At 43.9% G+C, this 24751-nt stretch overlaps 1 protein-coding gene across 2 annotated transcripts in view; it reads right to left on the minus strand.

Moving 5' to 3' along the window:
- sema5a (sema domain, seven thrombospondin repeats (type 1 and type 1-like), transmembrane domain (TM) and short cytoplasmic domain, (semaphorin) 5A) overlaps nucleotides 1-24751 on the minus strand; it is a 151689-nt gene that overhangs the window by 67620 nt on the left and 59318 nt on the right. For both annotated transcript variants that reach the window (XR_007110754.1, XM_047568522.1), the window contains exons 5-9: nucleotides 19771-19833; nucleotides 15073-15171; nucleotides 7391-7604; nucleotides 5776-6061; nucleotides 4246-4381 (exon numbers count right to left, since the gene is read on the minus strand). Coding sequence is in view for 1 of the 2 variants with exons in the window: in XM_047568522.1 (XP_047424478.1) it covers nucleotides 4246-4381; nucleotides 5776-6061; nucleotides 7391-7604; nucleotides 15073-15171; nucleotides 19771-19833 (798 nt within the window). In the remaining variant the exon portion in view is untranslated. The remainder of the gene's footprint in view (nucleotides 1-4245; nucleotides 4382-5775; nucleotides 6062-7390; nucleotides 7605-15072; nucleotides 15172-19770; nucleotides 19834-24751) is intronic.

Consider the following 24751-nt stretch of genomic DNA (forward strand, 5'->3'; position numbering starts at 1 on the left):
CACGACCGCTTTATCCAGATCAATCCTCGGCCTTCTCTGGGCTGACACATGAGAATCACGGAGGGCTTCCCCGGGACGGCGAACGGATCAGGAGCGGTCTCGCCACATCAGGAGCTGGGAAATTAAAGCCCTGAAGGAAGCGCAACACCGCGAGGAACTGTGAGTGAAATATAGGAAAAATAAGAGGCGTGCGGTAAAACAAATGTCTCCCTTTTGTGTTTCGTCCTTGCGTCGCGTCTGCATGACAAAGTCGGGCGCTGGTGCGAAGGCGCGACGAGATGGATGCTGTGATTTCCTCGTTACAGACAAGGTGAGGGACACAACCGTCATTTGGCCGAGTTCCCGTACGACGATGCTCGTCTCCAGCGTGCTCTGCCAGGATGATAAGTGCCGCGCGGAAATAAGGTCGTTTTGCAGCATGTTTTCACAAAATGGACTGTTTAAAAAAAAAAAAAAAAGCCTCTCCGCTGAGATATCTCATCCCCTTCACTTTTACTCCAGCTACCTCCAATTTCAACACGTTGTTAGGACCAGATTTTGTTTTACAATTACAAAAAATACTTAGCAGGAAAGCAGAGGAGACTTATTATTTTGAAGAAAGCAACTACACATATGTCCCAACGTATGGAGCTTAACAATAAATGTATTTTTACAGTAGGCAATTACAGAGTGACAGAAACCCTATACAACACGGATAAGGTATTAGCTCCTAACGCACAATGACTCATAGCTTGAATAAACCTAGCAGGATCAATGCATGTTGTGCAAATAAATGGAGGGATTTTCTCTGAAGACAGACAGGGAATTAAACCCTCAATCAATGACCAGTGAGAGTCTGTTGAGTGATGAATTCACAGTTATAATTATCCCCATTTGGCAGAAATCTATAACCTTTTTTGTCTTGTGGGTGTATTTGTGTACAGTAAATAGGTACGTGGCCAGCGGTTTTTCACCGCACCGGGTTTTTTTTTTCCAGTAGGTGTTTGTTTGTGTGTAGGTGGAAAGAAAAAAAAAAAAAAAAAGAATTGGCCATAAATCCTGCGCTCATAAATCTAATCCTCCAACATTGACAAATGCTTGATGAAGATGTCACCGAAACCTAGATAAAGTGTGCATCGGTCCAGCGGTGAGGAGCAGCCATTGTGCCCGGGCTTAAGTGGAAAGATGGGGATGGAGAGGAAGAGCTGATCCCTGTTTATCCTTGAGGAGCACAGCCACATAAAAGCCCACGGTACAAAGAAACCCCTCTTTGGTGTTCCTACAGCACGCTGAACAGGAATAAATCTGTAGTCAGCTTCGGCCAGATAGGGAAAATTGGTTTTCCTGAAGGTAAGTGAATTTCCGTCAACTAGCTGCTGACATGTAGATATGTGAGCGCATGACGACGGCGAGAAGCATTCTGCGTCGCGGATTCATAGGAAACTGTCACAGCTGGCAGTTTCCTTCGATGAGCGTTTTATCCCCTCTTTCTGCATGAGCACGTCTTCGCAGATAATGTGCGCATGGAGCTCCTCGATAACAGCCATTCATCTGCCGGCTCGATGGAAACATGATCGCGGGGCCGTGATTTAAAAACACGTTACCCGTCGGCGGCCGGGCCTCAGAGGGGATTCAGCCGCCTCGTGGAGCCTCCTTCTCTGCACAGCTAACAAACGAGAGCTCATGTTCTCCTGCTAATAAAACACCCCCTCCGTGTCATCAGTGTGGAGCGGCGCTTCAAATCAGAATAAGGCGCTCGGTCTGCCCCTCCGAGTTTTAGGACGGGGCATAAACATGAAGTGCCACTTGTGCAAAACAAGGACAGTTTAATAGGAGGGACTAGAGTTCACACAACGAGGCTACGAGACGTCTTCGAGGAATGATTGCGCCATTGTAAAAATCACTGGATTTTATAACGAGCGGTCGTAACGTGTACGTTCCTGAGCGGAGAGAGAGAGAGAGAGAGGGGTGATTGAAAGAGAGAGGATATTAATAAAAAGTGAAGAGCTTGCTGGGAGTCTGATTTCCGTTCGGGGCGAATGCACATTTATTTATCAGGATACAAAGCACATACATAAATGTCCTCGGGCAACGCACCTTGACGTACACGTTGTATGACATATTTAGCGATGTGCCGCGTCTAAAATACCACTAGCATTAACAAATGATCGCCCACGATCATTGAAGGGTAGCTCTGAACTCGGATGTGGATGCACAGCTCATAAATTGCCTTCCTGAATATGTTACCCCCCCCTCACACCTACGTGGCCTGACTGATGTAAAGGTTGGTCAGAAGAATGATCCAGAATGAAACATGTCCGCTATATATAGTATAATCGTTTGCACAGATATTAATCACTCTCAGAGGATCATTGATTAAAGTCATCTCTATTTTTAACTCGAACATGACATGAACACTACTGGGCTTGATTAGACATCCCATCAGCCCCTGCTCTACTTTGTGTTTCTTCGTTAATTAACAAATGTTGCCGTGTTAAGTTAAGATTGAGAGAAAGCTGAACATTTCAGCTCATTAACATGACTATATGCGGCCCTTTTCAGCTTGGTAGCATTTAGTTTCAATTCGATTCAATTCAATAGACCCCTTCACAGTTTGTAAACAGTGTAATGTTTTTTTTTTTGAGGGGCGGGGCTTAGCTGGAGGCAAAACATCAACAACAACACTATAGCCTGTAAAAGCCAGTTAGCATATTTCCACAGACCGTTTTGGCAAGAACGGACGAGGAAAACTTATATTTTAGAGAATATACTAATACACTCACTCCCCTGAGACTGTGAGCGTTGTTTTAAAAAGTTGACTCTGACTGACGGGACTTTATTTACCGACCTCTACACTCTCACCCACTGGATGGAGGATTTAACCAAAGGAGGACACTTCTGTCTTTATCACCTCTCCAACAAAGATGTAACAAGAAGTAAGCAGAACCACTGTGGAGAGTAACGTAGTAAATGCAACGTCTACTTGGACACCTCTGAAACACACAACTAATGTTGCGTTAGCTAGCGGTTAGCATTAGCATTGACATGTAACAAGAATCCCCTAAATAATGATTAACTTAACCTAATTTCAGTCACATTTTATTCTAATAAATCGTGCAATAACTCATGTTCACTTTCTTGTCATATACTTGAACATATTTCTTTATACATTTATTGGACTCTGGACTCACCATGTGCAATAATTTCCCGCTGTGCGATACCCCATATTCAACACATGTTCATTCGTACTTGTGCATAGAGTTTACATTGATATGTGTATTCTTATTCTAATTGCCTACTTATTCTAATTATTCGTATTGTCTAAACTGCTCTTTCTTCTGAACACTGGTTCACTTTGAGTAGAAGCTGCTGTAACGAAAAGTAATTCCCCCTCAGGATCAATAAAGTAATTCTGATTCTGATTATCCAGGCTGAAACAAAATGATGATGCATTACATATTAATCTCATCTGACGTGAAGTGTGCCGTCGTTGATGATTGTCTCACTCCGCTCCTTTCTCTTAATCGCCAAAGCCAAACCAAAGTTGTCTACGACTGATGGTGGCTGGTATGTGATAAAACTTCAAGTTAGTGGTTTTGATTTTTTCGGTTTTGGCTCCAAAATTACAGCAAGATTACTTTTTTGTGGTTGACAGTGACAGTGTTCGCTTTGCCTCCAGTGAAAGACGTGATGTCACAGTGACGTAGACCATGAAGGGGTCGATACGACTTTATTTGTCCCGAAACCAATTGAGTTTGACAGCGATAAGCAGTGTCCATGTCTACACAGACAGCAGCCAACACTCAACAATAATCCATGCTTCACTTTATTTATTACACTTTATTCATATTGTTTTTCTTACGTATTGTTTTTTATATTAATTCCGGCCTGCCATCACACACAATATGATGCTGCTTTTGCCCACCCACTTTTGTGATTTTATTCTGTGGCTCTTTATTTTTACGTACCACTCTGGTATAAATAAAGTTTTTTCTGACTCTTATTCTGAATAATCAACACTGTCGGAGATAACACAGGATGCACAACTGCTATATACTTATTTAAAAGAAGTATAAGAAGTTTAATAGCAGAGGGGGTAAAGGATCTGGAATAATGATTTGTTTTCCTCTTTAAAAATGCCTTCATGAGGGCTGAATGTTTGCAGCTAGCTTTCTTGACCACCCTTTCCTCCCAGATGGAGGGCAAGTCTTCCTGCAGAACTCATAATTTTATTCAGCCTTCATTTCAGGATAGCTTCTTCATTACCTGAAAGTCCGGGTTGGGGTTGGGGTAGGGCAACCAGGCCGACCGCGAGTTCTCCTGGTACTTGAAGGGCCCGTTGAAAACCTGCGCGATGGCACTGAGGTTGAAGGCACACACTGCAGAAGCGGCAATGCTGTTTCTGAACGTCGGGAACAGAGATGTAGGGGAAGACGGAGCCAACAGAGGAAGAGATGATGAATGAGACAAGGAGAAACAGGAAAAAAAAAAATGTTAGAATGTTCTGATTTAGAAAATTACACTCGAGTACAAGCAGGAAACTGACCTCTGTGTGTTTGTGTTGCTCTCCACCAACAACACAAATCAAACACCGGGGCCGACAGACGCCGGCGTAAGTGATCGTCATTATTGGATTATAAATCCAGCAACGGGACACAATTAAACTGCTCCGCTTGTCTGATTAACTGTACAGATCTCAGGCCTGAAATACAGCTTTGACTTTTTCAGCTGTCAGTTTCAACAAGTACCGGTCTCCTCCCCTCGGAAGAGAAAGTAAAGAATGAGAGTATTAGGCCTCGACTCAAACCGAGAGACTTGAATGTGAATTATAATCCAGTGCAGCTGTTCATTAAACTCTGTGCCTGCAGGGAGAAATGTTTCCAATACCCTTCAAAAGGACTTCTTTTTTAGCGGCGCGAAGGCATTGACCATAAAGAATTGATTACTCAGCTTTTGATAATGGTCTGTGCATCCGCGTGTGTGTGTGAGCTGTGTGTGTGTGTTGTGAGTAACAAAAAAGAAAGATGGAGCGACAACGAGAGGCGACAATGTGGTGTTTGTTGAAAACATAAAATAATAGTGTTCATTACACTCCAATATATGCAGGAAAATACAGTTTAGAGTTTTTAATAGAGTGTTGATGAGCTTCTTTTGTGGGATGCCGGTCCTGTTTGTGGATAGCTCGCAGTGTGCACCGATCAGCCACAACATTAAAACCACCGACAGGAGAATAACACCGACCATCTTGTGACAATTCAGTTCTGCTGGGAAACTTTTGGACTTGGCATTAATTCGTGTGGATGTTACTTTTCAGCCATGTTGCACCCACCTAGACAGACCAGCCCCCCCAGCCCCATCCAGATGCATTTACAAAGTCAGAAATCTTCTTTAGAAGCAGTTTCCATGCAAATGAAAACATTGAAGAGCAAATATGGGAACAGTTTGTAACGGATTGGGAAATTTACAACAGTTTTTTTTTTTCCATGTTTTCTGTTGCAATGAAAGACTATATACATGTATGACACTTTTGCACCTTTTATACACATTTTATAGATTTACTACTAGAAAAGCAAGGTATGGCAAGATTAATTTAGCCATATATGATAAAATGTGGCAGTTTAACAGTAATGAGACACCTATTTGTCTTCTTATGTCTCTGGAGCGGCTCATTTGCCACAATTATTACAGCAAAGTGAATTTAAGCCACGTGAGAAAATGGGAGTGCCTCGGGTTCAGGCGTGCACGTAAATTGTAATGAAACATTGTACGTTTTACATCTATAAAAACGTCACTCACACGTTGGTGGTGAAGATGCCGTAGAGCAGCTCCAGCTCAGGTAAGTAGAAGGTTCCCTGCAGCTCGTTGTAGTTGAAGGGGATTTCTCCGGGTCTGGAGCAGTTCAGCCGGGCCTTCATGAAGGTGGTCCAGGTGTCCTCCAGGAGGAACCGGCCCCCGATGTCGTTTTTGCAGACGCGGCCGGCGCGGGAGAAAACCGTCCGGCCGCAGTCGTGCTCCACCGCGTTCTCCCGGAAGAAGAAGTAGGTGAAGTTGCCGATGTCGTAGGAGGAGACGAAATTTGGTTCTGGAGACGAGAGGCGACACGAGAAGGGAGGAAAATCAGTGGGAGGAAGGAGAGGAAGGCGTAGAGAGAGAACGAGAAAAAGGTGAAGTGCGGAGAGACGAAGAAAAATAGCGAAGGATAAATATTTAAGGTTGTGGGAGTAAGAGGGAAGAGGAGAGCAAATGTGTTATGACTGATTGACTCCCAGTGTGTGTGCGTGAGAGCGAGGCAGCCCACACAACAGCAGGTGATCAGGATTAATAACTACAGGCCACGTTATTAATGGCATTGTGTTGTAATAAGAAAACTCATTTTTCACTCCCCAAACCTAAAGGTTAGGATGAGAAATGACCAAAACAGGTGTAGCGTAATAGCTCTCCCCCGTATCTGAGACACGCGACCCCCGCGACACTGTCACGGATAAGACGTTCATCTTTATGTATGGCATTATTGGATCTAAACCGCGCACTTTATTCTCGCTGACAGTGATTTAATCCAGCTTTAAATGAAAGTCCCCCCCCCCCTCTTCGCCGCTGCCACCACCACCCACCCACCACATTTCAACCCTTTTCTCCTCTGCACCTTCGGAGGGCAGTGCAGCGGGAGACAGAGGAGAAAAATCAATCCGCCATAAAATTAGTTATTAAACCTTGTCCCAGAAGGTTGCTGCCAAGAAATGTATGTGGTAGTTTTTAATTTTTTTTTTTTTTTCAATTTAACTTTAAAATGTGAATCAGATAAAAGTCACTCGCTGACAAGATACTGATTGACCTGCTCCTCTGCAGGCTGGACACTTTAAGCCGTCTGAAGTTCTCCCCCCCAATCTGCTCTGAGGAGGTTAGCGCTTGAAGTGGGTCTTTCAGGGAAACGAGACATTGATTTTTTTTTTATATTTTTTTCTTCTCCTCTTCCTCAAAGATGGGGGAGCTAAATATAAAGGTTTTCTCATAGCTTGCTAACTTCGGAATTAATTACGCTCGCCGATAAAAGGCGAATGAACAATTATGAGGAGTGGATCTCCATTTTCGGAGCATTCGCCTCACTACAATGAGCGGAGGTGATTTGAGGAGGAAAACAATCCTTCAAGAGAGACAGACTCCCTTTGCAGAGTCCCTCGCTAGATAAGCGCCTGCCACGCTCAAGCATCTTTGAGCAAGGAGTGAAATCCCCACCAGCTGCAGCGCTAATGTCAGCGCGAGAGCTGTAAAGGAAGAAAACACAAAGCGAGGAAAACAAAACTCCATTATGTTTCCCCTCTGCTTTAAAGGGTAATTTATCTTCGTGTCAGAACCTTTGCACGCATTTACATAAAGTGCAACATTTATCTCGGTGCCAAAACACCTTCCTCACCGTTCAGCCACTTGGAGTTGTACTGGGCGGTGCGTAGCGGTGGCAGGCCGCCCAGGCTACGGTAAATGGCCGGGTCTCGTCCGGAGAAGTCCATGGCGGTGGCGGCGTAAAGCTCCCCGCTGGACGTGATGAGGGCCGTGGAGTTGTGGAGCGGGTTGTAGGGACACCGGGCCATTCCACTGATCTGATCGTGGATCTCCGTCAGATTGGTCAACTGGGATGCAGAGAAAAAAGAAGAAGATTGAGCAGGAAAAAATTGGTTCTGAGCTGGTCGCGTGTTTCATGGGCGCCAATATTCACCCATAGAGAAGTGGCAATAACAGAGAATTAAACTGGATTAAAAGTTAAAACGTGCCACAGGCTGCAGCGCCGGGTCGGGACATGGGAGGAAACTCCACCGTTTCCCCGGAGCAGCAGAAGATTAAAAGGACGAACTGGATGTCAACTGATTTCTCCCCATTATTTAAGGTGAATGTCAATGTCTCTCTGACCTTTAAGATTTTATACAGGAAAAATAAAGTCGTACCATCATTAATGTGAACTTTAATGTGAAATTTGTGCTTTACAAATGAATGAAGTTTGATAGGATGTTCGTCTTGTTCTCGAATACAAATAATTTGAAGACGAAATAAGTAAAAAGTCCAAGTCAATCAAACCTTTCCAAACACTGTATTCAGGTTCGGCCCCTATTAGTAATAAAAAATATCCTATGAGTTAAAAATAAGATGCAATCCCATGGGAATGAGATGCACTTTCTTCTTGTTTCCACATAATAGATTGTTGCAGAAAGCCAGCATAAGAATATAGGCCGGCGTATCAAAGGGCAACATTAAAATGCAAACCGGAGGAGTCTGGTAATGTTTTGTTTGTTCCTGCCAATATGCAAATGGAACAGCGGAAAAAAAAAAAAAAACACTTCAGCTCGTTATGTTTTGTTTGGTTTACATCTACTGTGAAACACACACGAAGATATATATGAGCAAAACCTTCAGTAGCAGGAAACATAATCAGAAAGCACATTTAGAATCATTAGTAACGTCAGACACACAGCACAGCAGCTGCTTCGATGTTAAGAAACCACCTGTTAGAAAACCAATAAAATTCCTAAAACAGGCATCTTAAATCAACGCACTCCTGGCTGCAGTGTTTCATGGTTTGGCTTTTGATGTCTCTACAAGAAGGCCAGCTGTTTGTCTGGGTATAATATTATTATACCACATCTTTGAGAATCCTTTCTGAGCTCCAAAGAGGCTCGATGTGAGATGCAGCCTCCCGCCTTTGAATGTGAAGCCAAACCCCGCGTTTTAAAAATACTTTACAGTATAACCCTGGCTTAGCCCTCGACACACTGCACTGATTCCTACTTAAAAAAAAAAGAAAAAAAAAAAAAGAAATGCAGGCCATAGCTCTGTGCTTCAGCCTTGAATATCAAAAATATGAGTAATGCAATTTTTAAATCCAGGATGTAATTATATTTTATGGTGCAAAAGTAAACACAGCGTAAGGGGGGATTAGCTCATGGTTTGTGCTTCCATCCAAGTTCATCTAAGTTCTGAGGACATGTACATGATGCAGACTGCACTAATCTCAGGTTTAGAAATGCGCAAACGATCATGCATTTGAAATTACTTTTCCCGTCAATCACTCGGCTTCTGCATCTTTGATTGCGCTGCAGAACGTCCAGAGACAGCACACGCCTGGAATCATTCAAATCTCTGCTCTCTTCACATATTTTCACTGAGTGAATGATGTGTGGATTCCCTCGCTTCTTTCACGGAGAAGAGCCGACTCTATTCAGGGTAGTTTCACTGGGAGAACCGGTGGACTCCTTCATCCAGTTTCCTGGAGCTGGTCCATTTGGATCCGGGGTTTCCGTTAACTCCCGCCGCCTCTGTTCATACCGAGCCACGACAAAACAGAGCAGCCCTGTCAGAGCTCCGCCCGGGCCTCAGATGAAAGCCTGGTATTGACTCTTTCTGTGGGACCGGAACAGTCATTTTTGGGTCAATTGGGTCATTTACGAAAAAAACCAGAGTAGGAGTGATAAATAGATCGCAGCGCATCCGTTGCATTTTGAGGGAGCGAAGTGAAAAGTCGTCTGTGTGGCGGTCCCAAGCAGCTGCACGAGCAGGACACTGGGACGCCTCTGATGGAGGGTTTTCAGAAAAGAGACGGCTCACGGTTTAGCTGTGAGAGCCAGTTACGACTGAGCCGCGACCGTTTGCTGCTGGGAGGATTTTTAACGGTGACAGGAAAAACCTCGCCGCGAGCTCCACGTGTGATCTGAGATGTGTTAGTGGACAGGGCTGTCGATGGCGTCCCACTGCGCCGGGCGGCAGGCAAATGACACATCACAGGAGCTATTTGTCAAGTGAGTGTGACCAGAATGTCGTACATGGCTTCTGTACACACTGCAAGTTGGATGATGTAACATTAATAAGTTGCAGCTTTATTGCCGTCAGTCCAACAAGATCCTCCAGCTCGTGCAGGTCACGGTACATCCAAAAACGTTTAGAAATATATATATAAAAAGATCTAATCAACCAAAGATTTTGCAACCAGTGCCTCTGGATTTACGCCTTAAAGAACGATGCTCTACCGACTCATCATCAGGGTCCGGTCTCAAGGTGTGAACGGGTTTGAAACTTCTTGGGGACAGAAGTTAAGACCGTACTGTAAATTGATGGCTGATTATAATTCAGTCCACCTCCCCTGTTCAGAGAAGGTTTGGCCAATTCGTCACAGATGGCTTCCTTTACTCCTCTCTCAAACCATCCGTCTTGTTGTTGTCTTCAAAGGAGTGTCCTTCGTCCTTCAGGTGTAGGTGGACTGCTTAAGTGTGGTTTATGTCTCTACGGGACATAAATGGCGCACGCTGTAAAAAAAAAAAAAAAAAAACTCTACTTCCTACTCCACTTCCTGCTTCACTTTCAATGACTGAAACTTTCACCAAAATTTCTCTGAACATGAGTCATACAAATGTTTGTATCTCTGAACCACCTCAGTTAACCTTTTGTTCCAAAACAATCCACTGGAAAAGTACGGAGGTGGAGAAGCAGCTGGAAATACAAATGTGTAAATACACTACTGCCAAACTGACGAGTAGTAGAAGTATAAACCTATAAACCGTGCTCTTATAGAGCAGGTGACTGACTTTCTGGGAGGAGGGGAAGGATATGTGTCGTACAACTGTTCATCCGTAGAGTTAATGAATTTTTAGATCTAGAAAAGCCCCTCTCTTCAACAGGAGGACCCCGAGGGGGTCTAAATTTCTTTTACACATTGACATGAATCCAACATATTTTAGTAAAGGGATAAATGGAGGCAGAAGACATTATCAGCACTTCAATCACAGGAGCTGTCTCATCAGTGCACCGTTCCACACTAAACCTGTCAATCTAAGCCTCCCATACACAGTAGGCTCCGCCCCTATCACTGCTGAACCAATCACGTGTTTGCATATCACACGTTGACTCTCTCTATATATACAGATAAAAGAAAATAATTGACAATTTCAACTTTAAACATAGCTAAATGTTTTGTCATTAGGGGAACCTGACAGAGTCAGTGTGTCATGTGTGGCTTTGTGATTGGCTCAGCTGTGACAGGGGCGGAGCCTATTATTTAAAAGAGGCCCCGCCCCTATTGCTGCTGATTGGCTTTGTGATTGGCTCAGTAGTGATGGGGCGGGGCCTACTGTGTACAGGAGGCTTAGATTTACAGAAAAAAATTATTGTATTATCTGAATAGGTTAATATTGAACGCAAAATGGTAAAGATGATGTACTAGTTTAATATAGAACACATATAGTAGGTAGGGGGTTCCTACTTAATCTCTATCGGTTTGCAGGTCCTTGCCCTGGCCTAGTCTAGTTTGCTTGGTTCAGCTTTCATGGCCTGAACGGGACATGCAATGCAAAGCTGGCAATTGGGAGACACCTGAGATAGTGAAAATTCGAGAAAGTTCTTAGTTGGATGCCAAATTTGGATTCGCCTCCCAAAGAGCAGACAGATAATAGTGTCTGGTTGCACTGTAGGATACATGGGAGGAGGTTTCGTTCTCTCTCTTTTTACAAGTCAGGTGCAATAAAACCACTGCAGAAGGAGAAGACACAATAAAGAAAGCCTGTCAACTATCAAACAGTTAACAGCTGTTTAATCTAAAACCTCAGGAGCGCTTATTAAAGTATTAATATTCAACGCTCATTCCCCGTTCATCACCGCGGCCGATAGTAAATCTGCCCCGGCGCGATTCCGCCGCTGTTGCCGTTCCCAACCCGTGTTTCACATTAACCGACGTACAGTGGGTAAATATGACAGCGCCTGATGAAATACTGCTATAATAATGTCATGACATTTCAACTATATGTATTTTCACAGTGGTAAACAGTCATTATGAGCAGGTGACCTTTGGATGCGGTGCTTTTGGACAAAAACAAATGTCATCATAATAGTGTACTCACGCCTCCTTCTGAAGAAATCCAGCAGGAGGAGACGCAGATGTTTGACCCCGTCACTGTTCTAAGGTGGGTACAATACGCTGACATTTTGAATGTTGTTCTATACTTAACATCGCCGGGCATGTGTCACCCACTGCGACACGGCACAAAAAGATAGTTAGAAAGATGATAATTAGCCCAGTGCGACTTTATAATAAAACTGAAAGGTGGATTAAGGGCTACAGCTAATAATAATAAAAAAAAAAAAAAAGCAGAAGAGAGATATGAGTGAAAACTTTGATTTCCACTAGAATAAAATATAGTGCAGGAAAATAAAATGTGACAAAGAAGAGCAGCTGAGTAAAGGCAGTAATTCGTGGAGAAGGGCAAAGCGGCGCACATCAGATAAAAGAGTGTGTTTACTCGGAGGCCGGCGCCGCGATTATCGGGAGTAATAAGCTCAAGGCAATATTTTGATTACGACACTTAACAAGTTTGAGGTAACACGACTTCTTAAATAAGAGAGCTTAATAAGATTCATTTCATAATTAGTGTACATCCCTGGCTGCACAACGGGGAGGCGACGAAAGTCACAACAGCTCGGAGAGTGATACCAAGATCACAGCTCATTTGCAACTCGATTAAATGTCTTGATCATCCCTGACCTTTCCTTCTGACATTGTCGGTTCAATCAGCAACGTTTCAGTCTAATTTCCAGTGTTTACGGGCTCGAGACGTCACTGTTATTCAAGAGTAATAACTTAGTGAAAACATCGCTTGCGTAAGTAGAGAAGTTGTCAGCTTCTGTGCCGCACTGAGGCACGGATAGAAGGACAGCTACACCTCACAAGGCCGGACTAGTCAAGAAAAAAGTTTTTGTTTTCAGAAACTCTGCCGGTTGTACTGAAAGATATTAATTATTGACGATGCACCTAACATCGCTGAATAATTGAGGAAAGGCTGCATTTCATTGCACAGGAATTCATATTGTAATTTGGAAAAGGGAGAATGCATCAAGTTCTCACAAAATTACTTCTACTCATACTAAAGAAAAAGGCGGGACCCAATGCTGGGATGACACAAAGATGAATAATTACAATAATAAAAGATATTTTCATGTTTAAATAAATGCATTGCAGCATCCTATTTTTCACATGGTTAGCACTGATGTCTCACAGCACCAAGGTTCTGGGTTCGAATCCCTCGAACCGACTGTGGCCTTTCTGTGTTAAGATTAGATGTGTTTGTGTGGGTTCTGTCTTTGGAACCAAATTAGGTTCACCAGTGATTCTAATTCGGCTGTAGGTGTGAGTGTGAATGGTCGTCTGTCGTTCTGTGTTTGCCCTGAGACTGGAGACCTGGAAAATCTGTCAGCACAACCTGGTAATCCACAGAAATGTGTTCATGTGTTCCCTGCCATGGCCGGACATTTCAGCACAAACAAAAACACCCAACAAGACAAGACAAGACAACCACCTCGGTTTGAAACTGGGATGGAAGAAGCAGAACTTATCTATATCCAACCCCAGTCGTCACATATACATAACCTGACTTAAGTTAATAATAAAATCATTAATAATGATCCTTTTTTTGTTCCCTGATGAGAAAATTCTACCATTCATTTGTTCATTGCTGCAAACGTGCCCCATTGGGTTGAGAGAATAAACATGAACCTTGGTTTATACTTCCAGGTGGAGCCGACACCGTTGGTTGTACCAGTGAAAGCATTCATACCTGTGTGGTGGTGTGTTAGCATTGTTCTTTAAGTGCGCCACTGAAATGCTACGCGGTGACTAGCTAGCTCTGTTGACTAGTAAACAAAGCTAACTAGTCACCGCCTAGCTAGTTAGCTCTGTTGTGTTTCACTCTGTACTTCACACAACGACGAGTGCAACGTTTGGAGCCAAACCACTAGCCAAAATAATGTATCATTGTAAAAAGTAGCATGAGTGGGGGAGGTCTGTGAGGATTCTCAGTTCATGGCGAATCTTAAAGCTAAAAGAAACAAACCAAAAAAGTGTGAGTTACGTCTTAAGTAGATGATTTACTTCTAGTTTTAGCTTTGCTTAGAAAGTCTGACTGAAACTAAACATGCTATCCAGTTAGCATGCTAGCCAGTTTGCTAGCTACACTATAGCACTTCAAGGTTTGGAGTCTAAGAACTGACTTTAGTTAATAATATATTCATTAATGATGATCCTTTTTCTATCTGTCGTGGGAAAATTCATTAATTCATTCTTTCATTGCTGCAAATGTTGCCCTATTGGGTTGAGAAAATAAAAACAAAGGTTGGTTCATACTTCTTTATACTGGTTTATACCTGTGTGGTGGTGTGTTGACATTGCTCTGTAAGTGCGCCACTAAAATACTAGATGGTGACTAGTTAGCTCTGTTGACTAGTAAACAAAGCTAACTAGTCACCGCCTAGCTAGTTAGCTCTGTTGCGTTTCACTCTTTACTTCACACAACGACGAGTGCAACTGGCGTCCGGAGCCAAACCACCAGACAAAATAATGTATCATTGTAAAAAGTAGCATGAGTGGGGGAGGTCTGTGAGGATTCTCAGTTCATGGCGAATCTTAAAGCTAAAACAAACAAACAAAAAAAGTGTGAGTTATGTCTTAAGTAGAAGATTTACTTCTAGTTTTAGCTTTGCTTCGAATGCCTGACTGAAACTAAACATGCTATCCAGTTAGCATGCTAGCCAGTTTGCTAGCTGCACTATAGCATTTCAAGGTTTGGAGTCTAAGAACTGACTTTAGTTAATAATATATTCATTAATAATGATCCTTTTTCTATCCGTCGTGGGAAAATTCATTAATCCATTCATTCGTTCATTGCTGCAAATGTTGCCCTATTGGGTTGACAAAATAAACACAAAGCTTGGGTCATACTTCTTTATACTGGTTTATACCTGTGTGGTGGTGTGTTGGCATTGCTCTGCAAGTGCGTCACTAAAATGCTAGATGGTGACTAGTTAGCTCTGTTGACTAGTAAATAGAGCTAACTAGTCACTGCCTAGCTAGTTAGCTGTGTTGAGTTTTACTCTGAACTGCACACAACGACGAGTGCAACTGGCGTCTGGAGCCAAATTGTTCCTACAACATGCAACTATTAAATAAGCTTATGTGTTTTTCCCCTGACTGAAATAGTAAAGGTCTCAATAACTGGCTTAAGAATCATTTCTGTTAGGGTTTAGCAACATAAACGTAGCGTGGTAAACAACAAGAGCTGCTGGTCGTACCGTTCGGTTGGTGCAGATGGGGGTGAAGGCGTTGGTTCCACAGGTAAACAGCCTGTTTCCATTCACCAGCAGCACCCTGATGTAGTTCTGGCACTCCTCCTGTGGAAACACACCAGAAAACACACACATATCACAGTTAGCAGCAGCGCCATTATCTACCCACCGACAAACAGCAGCATTAGGCAGAGGCACAAAATTACACTATATGAGAAAAACACCTGGAACCAAAGGAGGGCTGACGAAAACATGGCCAAGCTACAGAGAGTCAAATCAAGGCTAATGTCCACACGGCTTAGCCATGTCACATCTTAATTCAGCAGGGACCGGGTTTGGAGAGGGATCTGAATAAGGTGGAGAACAGATAAATACGAGAGCCGTGGGAGAGGACCACTCAGGATTAGTTTAGAAAATTGCCTTGGCTCTGTTGACCGGTCAAAAAGTGGGACAAAACGCAGCCCTCTCACATATTTCATTCATGCTTCTTCTATGCCGGCTCTCTACATTAATCAATTCAAAGCACTTTTCTCTAAATGATGGTGAAGTACATGTTCGCCGCTCTGTTCCTGGCCCTCGCTCCTCCTCCTCCTCTGAGGTTTGGGGCCGTGCAGTTTTTTCTTGCAAAACCACTCAGTACCTGGTTAAAAGCGCTCGACATACATAAAACGAACCGGACGGCGGGAATGATTGATTGAGCGATCGACTGCCGCTGAACGTCGCGAACACTCAGCATCACCGTGAGGCTTTTTTTTTTTTTTTTTTCTTCGTGGAGGTTTGCCGGTGATTTCCATCAACGAAAGTCATTCGGTAGTAGATGTAGCAACAGTAGTCTGTATTCATGTCAGAGAGGAACATTTATTTTTGTCCTAGGACAGGGTAATAAACTCACAGGGTCCCCTCCATCTGTAAGGGGCCGGGGCTGGGTTGGTGAGGGCCCCTCGCAGAAATTTAAAACCTTGTAAATCTGCTATTGTCTGAGCCACTTGAGGTGCCTAGGGCGAACACTCCTCCTCCTCCTCCTCCTCCTCGCTCCCCCTCTTGAGGGTCTGATTTAGGAGTGGAGGGCACGGTGGCGGAGATGGAAGCAAGGCGGGGTAAGGGCTTTTATTTCCCCCTATCAAGATGAAGGCTGGCTCGTAAAACAACTCGTTTCCTGGTGCTAAGCACAAGCCTTAAGTATGTGCGCACGAGTTTATATGTTTGTTTTCGAATCAGAAGGAGTGCGCATGAGTAGGGACACTTGTAAAGAAAGCCTATATTATCTGAGCTGTTTGTGCTGCCTGTTATGTGCCGCATCCTTGTATGCATGGGAGGGGGAGGGGGGGGAGGTGGGTTCTTCTTCTCTGCGGTTTGTTTCTGCAGTAAATAACGGCACATTTAATATTTGCCCAGCTTCACAGTCTTGACTTGTTTATGAAAACTTCCTGACAAATGTTGCGCGCCCGTACCATAATACGGAGGCTGCTGCGCTCGGCTCTCGCATTATAAAACAAAACAGAAGCGGCAATCAAGTCCCGTCAAGTCAATTTAACTCTCTTTTCTTCTCCCATATGAAATAAATCAAACACACAAGAGAAAAGAGGATGTGTGCATTAGGGGGAAAAAAAAAAAAAAAAAATACAATCACTTGCAAATTCACTCAAAGCACAATGACGGTTTCTGTGTAATAGCTTAAGCGATGGTATATTGCTGTGCGTCAAGCTTTGTAATAAACTATCGAAAGCCCTGTCAGCTGCTGGAGGATGAAGTCTTTTAATGCTATTCTTAGAGCGCAATCGCAGGAGCTGGTCCTCGGAAAGGCAGCAGCAGCGAGCAAAACAATTCGACTTTGCCAGCAGACAGCAGCGGCTCTCAAGGACCGAGGTAGCTTCGCTCTGTAATTTACAATGGCTATCTTCTGCTGGCCAGCCTGTGCATGCCTATTATGGGTCCCTAACCACCTTTCACAGGAGGATAAATACACAGCGGCGCGCTCACATGCACACAGAGAGCGAGGGATCGGGGCCCGGGCAGTTCACCTACAGAACGAGTTCAACTTTAAACCATCTGTCGCCGACTATGCCCCGCTAACCGCATACGAAAACACACACTTGTGCACGGAGAGAAATTACTGAAACAATGGGAACTCCCTTTGTGCGCGAATCTATAAATAAGATTTAGGTGGGGTTGGGAAGCTTTTTACTTCACGATGAGTTGATTTAAACCCTCTTTGAGGTCAATCCCACACGCGAAGAAGGGATTCCCAGAGAGTCTATGTGTGAGGATGAATCCTTTCATCACGTTTCATCATAACTCGACCGGTTTGAATTTAGTCTGACGTTTGGTTGTGATGTATCCGTAACAATGAAAGGAGACATCTTTTTTTTTTTTTTTTTTTGGCTGTTGTCACAGCCAGTTATTATGTACCACCAGTGCTGGTGGGAAAGTGCAACATCTGGGGCCTCCAGTTGCTCTTGTAAACAGCATTCAATCACGAGTTATTTTTGTAGGTATCCAAACCCGTAGGAAAACACTGAATAATCATGGCGGCTAGGGCAACTCAGGATACTGTGCAGCAACGGCGGAGGTTCTAGTGTGTAATGGTTGTGGTGTTGTTATTCCACTGGGATATGAGGAGAAAGTCAATCATTTCCAAACATGAGTGTAATTTCCCGTCAAATCAGAGTAATGAATCCACAATAACTACGAGTAAAGCTCGGACAACTTTATTTTTAGGCACGCCGGCACAGACATAGCCTGGAAGATGGTGATGCCAAATATTTGCAAAACCAAATCGCTGCAAATGCGATAACGTTCACATCCTCATCTTCGATGTCTTCGGTGCCCATTAACCAAATGGCAGCGTGCAATCATTTAGCGCTATGTGGTAAACAACCCTGAGCAAGTCACTGAGCCCCCTGTTGCTCCCAGTGTTTGGTGCTGGTGTGTTCTTGTGTGAGACAATGGGTAGATGTGTCACTGTGACTGTGAAGAAAGTAAAGTGTCAATAGGTAGAAAAGCGATAAATAAATGCATTTATTTATTTATTATTTACTGGGGATGTAACGATACACTCAACTCACGATTCGATACGATGTCCGATACTGAATTAACGATACGATTTTCTCATGATTTTTTTTTTAACAGAATGAGTAGAATGAGGTAAAAGTATTTATATATATATAAAAACTACTAATTATATTTTCTCTTAAACAAATTAAAGAGAATCCCTTTTTTTAATGTAGTGACGTACGATGTCGATCAAGTGAATTACAAACTAGATTTCGCCCTCTGCTGTTTAAAAAGGGCATCACAGTCCATTTTTTATCTCAGCTGACTTGAAACATCGCACATTTGTATCAATGACATTTGTACCTGTGACATTTACCATTTGACCAATCACCTGCTGGACACCAGCAGGTTAGCAATGATCATGTTATCATGCTGCTGTTGCAATTTAGCTGGTGAAATAAAGACGGACGGCGCAACAGCTCCTCAAAAGCAAGTAGAGCTGCGCTAACACACTAAAAATCACTAAAACATTTATATTTCAAGGACGATTTCAGCCCTTTTTGGTAGCTAATATCATGTTGATACATAAACAAGTAGCAATATGATATGAAAGGTGATAATATTATTTGAAATATGAAATTAACGTCACCTTGGACGCTGTATAGCACCAGCACACATTGTTTTAACTTTAATCAACCTAAATGCAGGAGGGACAGTGAATCACCAGCCATTTTGGCCTCAGTAGTTGGCTGATGGGAGTGAGCTACACTCTTCTACTAATATTGCAGTGTGCGTCTGGGATTTCACCTGGGGACTGTGATTGGCTCAGCAGCGATGGGGGCGGGGCTTACTGTGTAAAGGAGGCTTAGATTGACAGGTGTAGTGTGTGAAATGGTGCTTTGTTGAGACAGCTCCTGTATCGCTAAATGCCCCCATTTATCCCTTTACTGAAATATATTGGATTAATGTTAATGTGTATTTAAAGAAATTGAGAGGAGACTGAGGGGGGAAATTGATAAAATCTTTAAAAAAATACACATCAATCAAAGATTTTGCAAACCCCCTGCAGCACCTCTGCCGACTCCCTAGGGCTCGCAGACCCCCCCGTTGAAGACCTATGATCTATGGTTTAGCTCAAAGTGCTGCATCACAGAGACGCTAACATGTCTCTCTGTAGTTATCCTGCCAAGACACTGACTGGCGGAGTGAACTTTATGCCGCTAGGTTTCTTCATGTATATCAAACAATGACAACTGAATAGGATCACGTTGGAGCTGAAGCTACAAAATGTTAAACAAAAGCTTCTTTTTTTTTTTTTTTACAGAAATTACCATAATGAGGAAAAAAAGAAAAGATGTTGGAGGATATGGCAATTTCCAATTTTGATTTAGTATTTTCTTCAGCCACTGAGACACGGACCAGGAGACACACTTTGAACCAATCATAGTTCCTGACGTCTGCATAGCTGCAACACAAAATTACATTACCGGGGAGGTGCATTTCAAGCCACGCAGCAGCTTTGATGAGTTTGCAAGTGGAAGTATTTCACTAACTACATGGCGTCTGTGCACTTCCTCTGGACTGGAAGTTAAACCACTGGATAAGATGATTTCTTCTTTTAAAGCAGTGTTCTTTTCGTCTTTTACGATACCAACACTGAAAGTTTTCAATATAGCGACAATGGTGTGTTTGTGCGTCGCTTCCGCTCACCTCAGATTTTCCCCGGCTGAAGCAGGCTCCCTTGGTGAACTCATCGCAGTGCCACTCAGCCTCCTGCAGAGACACAGAATAGTAGCGTAAGACTCACAATAAATCATCGAGAAAGAATAAAAATAAAAAAAATAAATAAAAAAAATTGGATGCCATGTGAGCATGGAGCACTTTCAAAACCCAAACAAAAGCATGTCTGCCTCTCGACTGTGGCAACATTCCCGGCGTTTTGAAGACAATTTGGACAATTCACATGCCACAGAAGACTAGAAAACACACTTAGAGAAAAAAAAAAAAAGTGATATGAAAAACCGCGGCGTGATGAGTTTTGAGTCTGCAGAACCGATCCGTGGGTGCCGGTGATTCTTGACTCGGGTGGGAGGAATGGATTAAAACGGAAGAGAGAGGTAACCGAGTTTGACATCGCATCTCCACTGTGCTCTCAGTGTCGAGCAAACACACTTTACAAGCACGCGCAAGTTTTGCTAAGCCACGTTAAATACAGACACAGAATCCAATTAAGGTGTATACCGAGCCGAGAGCTCGAGAAACAAGTTGCAAGGGGCGACGTCGATTTGATTTATGTGCCGGGGAAAAAGGAGGGATCTTACGACATAACAGGCGAGTCCCCGGAGTACGATGTCAACGTGATTTACATGAGGGGGATGGATTTTAAGTTTTACTACAGAGGGGAGGAGAATAAGACGAGAAAAAAAAAACCTCGACATGTCTCCTCCGAGGGTGAAGACACCAGCGCGCTACGGGTTCTACCATTTAATTTCAACCTGACCTCTGGGGAACGGGGGCTCTCCACCCCCCCTCCCCATCTTTGTTAAAATTCATGACATGAGCGTTGGCTCTGGGAGAACACCGGGGCCACCGCAACCCTCGCAGTTGTGACAGGTAGAATTAACCGTTGCTGGCTCCGGCTCCGGCTCCGAGTGACGGACGGGAAGAGGAATCCTTGACGATGATACTCGGTGGCAGGTCAGGAAAAGTCTCCAGAAGTTAAAACTTCCTTTTTCCGGCCACAGAAATACGACTTTCCTTCGGTAATGAGTAGCCAGAGGTGCAGGCTCCACCGCTCTCCGAGGGAATATAGTAAATATCACTAACTGATAATGATAATATATTACGTTTCACCTTGGTATCAGGGGCTGTTTTATACCAGGACAAAGTGGGAAAGGAAATCTGAACTCGGGAGAACTTCCTTCATTTCCTCTTCAAGTGTACTCTTGTGTTTTATGACAAGGCCCTTTGCTTTCTGCCTCAGCAGGCAGCGCTACACACACACACACACATAAACGCACACATACAGAAGGGAGCTTAGAGGGAGGAAAGAGCTCAGGGTGTGTGGTACTATTCAACGAGGATAAGATATGGAGCATTAATGGGAGCTGGCTCCTCTCCTCCGTTTGTGTGTCAGTTCACATTCCAGGCCAGAGCCGGGCTATTCCGGGGCCGCGCATCCTCCGCAGCCGCAAACCACACGCATCAGCACAAACAGCACGAGCAGCACAAGCGGCGCAGGCTGCACACGAGAGCGCCACAGCTGGCCCCCGGGTGGATTCAACGTGGGCGCTAGTCGCAACAGGAGAGTGGGGGGGAGATGGGGGAGAAAACCTGTTAATGGCCTGAAACCTTACTCACTCACGTTCTGCGTGAAAATCAATCGTAACACGATGCAACAATTACAACTTGAGATCGCGTTCGCAGGAGCAAAGCGGTTGCTTTTATCATTACGGGGAGATTTCATGTGCGATTCATCATCGTTCGTAGCGTGGCATATTTTCAGAACACTGCGTATCCTCGTTACATCTTACAGACATCAGCTTCATGGCTACTGGAGGGGTGGGTGGTGTCCATAAGCCGGTTAATTCGGGGGAATGAGTTGGCATCGCTGACCACTGAAGGCACCCGATCGGACTGCCCCGTCTCAAATGGTCCAAAGTAAGGAACAGCCGCGCAATGGCAGACACCGGAGTCATTAAGAAACATTAAAAGCTCATTAACATGCTATTGTTCAGCCCCTGCGCTCCAGAGATGAAGCTGTCTCGGACTGAAATATGTCTGGAATGTGCTGTCGTTAAATAATCATTTTTCTTTTGCTTTATAAGAGGGAGCTGCTTTGCGGAGGCCCTACACTGTGCTCCTGTCACCGGGAGGAAACTAGAATAAAGACACGGAGGGGAAACAAAGAAGATGAGATGGAAGGAATGAATTCAGCAAAGGGGGATAAGGGTGTTGAATTAGATCAGAAGAAAGAAACTGTATATAAATCATGACACTGTAATAGTGTTTGGAGAAAAGCTCAACATATACAGATGATAGAAGACTATTATAGTTTAGAATAACTATTTGAGTAGTGAGTTGTCAGTTCCAACCACTAATTGGCAGTAACACAGTGCAGTAAGTACTGTAAACCAGGGATGCGTCCAAGAAAGAACCTACAAATTGCCGTTGCAGTTCTGCAAATGGCCACTAGAGGCTAGTTCCAAAAGAGAATGAGTTTTTCTAACTAGGGAATGGAGCGTCTGATCTATCCCTCTATGCTGATTGGTTCTGAGCTGGTCACGTGTTTCATGGGCGCCATGTTAGATACATCTAACCAATGTTCACCCATAGAGAAGTGGCAATAAAAGAGAATAAAGTTGGATTAAAAGTTAAAATATGCCACAGTGCAACACAGGATCAGGAAAACACACCAAAGGAAGTTATGGGAGCAGAAGATTAAAAGGAAGAACTGGATTTCTCCCTATTACGTGAGGTAAATGTCAGTGTCTCTCTTTGACATTTGTTGAAATTTTATGTAGGAAAAATAAAGTCGTACCATCATTAATGTGAACCTTGATCTCAAAAACACCGCTTTGCAAATGAATGAAGTTTGAAGGTAACTTAGCCTTATGCTAACCTTATGCTAGCTAGTTATCTAGACTAAAGACTCAGAAAAATAGCAGCTAGCGTCATATATACTGTGAAACTCCATGTGTGCATGTAATTTATGTCCATGTAGATAGATAAATTTAACTGACATGTAACTTTTCCTCGGGTACTACTAATTTATTATGGCTAGCGTGCTAATGCTATAATCATAATTCTACTTACTACTATTAGTAATTTCAACCTTTAAACGGTGATGGTTGAACACGGAGACTGAGGAGAAGGTAAACACAGCTCCATGACTGATGAGGTGATTGGGCTACAAAGCATTTTACAGGCTCATTTAAGATATTTAAAGGAAGTAGACGTTGGGATATTTAAGTGAGGACCTTTTACACATTGACAGACATTAGCTATAACATTTATAGGCCTGTTAATGGTGAAAATAAGACATTAGCTTCAACGTAGCACATCCGCCCCATAGGGTTACACTGTAGAAACTAACCTCTGATGTAGCAAACATGGCGCCCATGGGTTGAGTTGGACAAACTCTCTCTAATAGTCCATGTTAAAATCTCCAACTCTGAAATAAAATGCTTTTAGTTTCTATATCTAATCTCCCTGTTTATGACAAATCACATCAAGAATTTATGCAGAATTGAGAGCACAGCTGCTTTGAGTGACAGGATGATGAACTCTCCGGTCGCCACCTGTCTGACTTGGCATCACCCACACTCCACCTCTTTGCCCGTTACTGAATCAGTCAAGAGTCAGGTGGAACGGCACAACAGCCACCCACACACATCTTTAAATCAACAGTCGTATCAGGTAGTTATCGGTGATAGGGCATTTCTGGGAGGCATTTCTGGTGCGCTGGTCACGCCGTACGCTGCGGGACCATGTGCAGCGCTCAGATCCAAAAAAATACATTCCACTCAGACCAATACCGTTTAGACCGCAACACCGTTTAGAAAAGCGGATCACTTCACGTCGCGTTGAGACAATGGGGAGTTTGCGGCGTCTCGAACGAACGCGCTCTCAAATAGCTCGCCTCTCTTTGGGCTTAAAACGCTGGAAGTCGTGAGGTTCTTCCACGACATTCTTGGCGAACTTTGATGTGAGCCACTCGAGTAATTCTTCCACCGCCGTTCTTTTGTTTCATCTCGCAACCGCGTTTGGCAAAGCGGCGACTGGTATCATTACCGGCGGGTACGCTGGCAAACGCTCGGAAAACAATACCTACGTTGTAATGGGCTGGAATGATCCTTGAAGTGAGATAAAGTGTGGCAGAGAGACTTTGGCAGACGTTCACAGTTTCAGGGAAGAAGATGAAGAAAAAAAAAATTCCTGATATGCCGCGTTCCGCGTGTCCACCCTTCTCGCCTGCCCCCGTAATGGGCGCAACCTTCAGAGACGAACCATTGTGCCCCCGAGCTTCTCGTCAGGCCTCACACTGAGGGGCTATTGTCACCGTCGGGGTGAAAAAAAAAGGACAGAAAAAAAGAAAAAAGGGACAAACAGACGAGGAAAAAAAAACAACAGACGAGAAGAAAACAGAGTCCAACTTAGGAGTCGGCCAGAAGAAGGGAGACTGTGTGGGCAGAGAGAAGTAGGCAGGGAGACGGAGGAGGGCTGAGGGCTGAATTCCGAAAGTTTCCAGATATGATATGGAAATACATTTTTGCATAAAGAGACTCGCCGCTGACAGCCGCCTGGCTGCACGAAAACGACCGGCCTCATTCACAAGTGGACGGACGGGTTGAGGTACGAGAGCCGGACGAAAACCCCCGCAGGGGGAAAATCTAATCCGTCTCATGAATAGCTGATATTAGCTTTTTTTTTTTGATGTGCCCGCGCATTGTTTACCATTCAGAGCGCACGTCTGCTGATGTAAGCTGCTGAAAGATTTACACATGAAACAGGTCTCGGTGTCATGTCTGAGCGCGGGGGCCCCCGAGTCGTCGTCGTCGTCGTCACGCTGTAAACAGATAAGTCAGCGTGGATGCGACCCCCTGTTACGCCTCTCACTAACGCTCACCGAACACGCTAGCATCCGCACCTCCGCTTCGCGTCCTGCTTTTCATTCTATACATTCACATGG

This window comes from Mugil cephalus, chromosome 18 (genome assembly GCF_022458985.1).
Source record: "Mugil cephalus isolate CIBA_MC_2020 chromosome 18, CIBA_Mcephalus_1.1, whole genome shotgun sequence".
In the NCBI taxonomy this organism is placed as follows: Eukaryota; Metazoa; Chordata; class Actinopteri; order Mugiliformes; family Mugilidae; genus Mugil; species Mugil cephalus.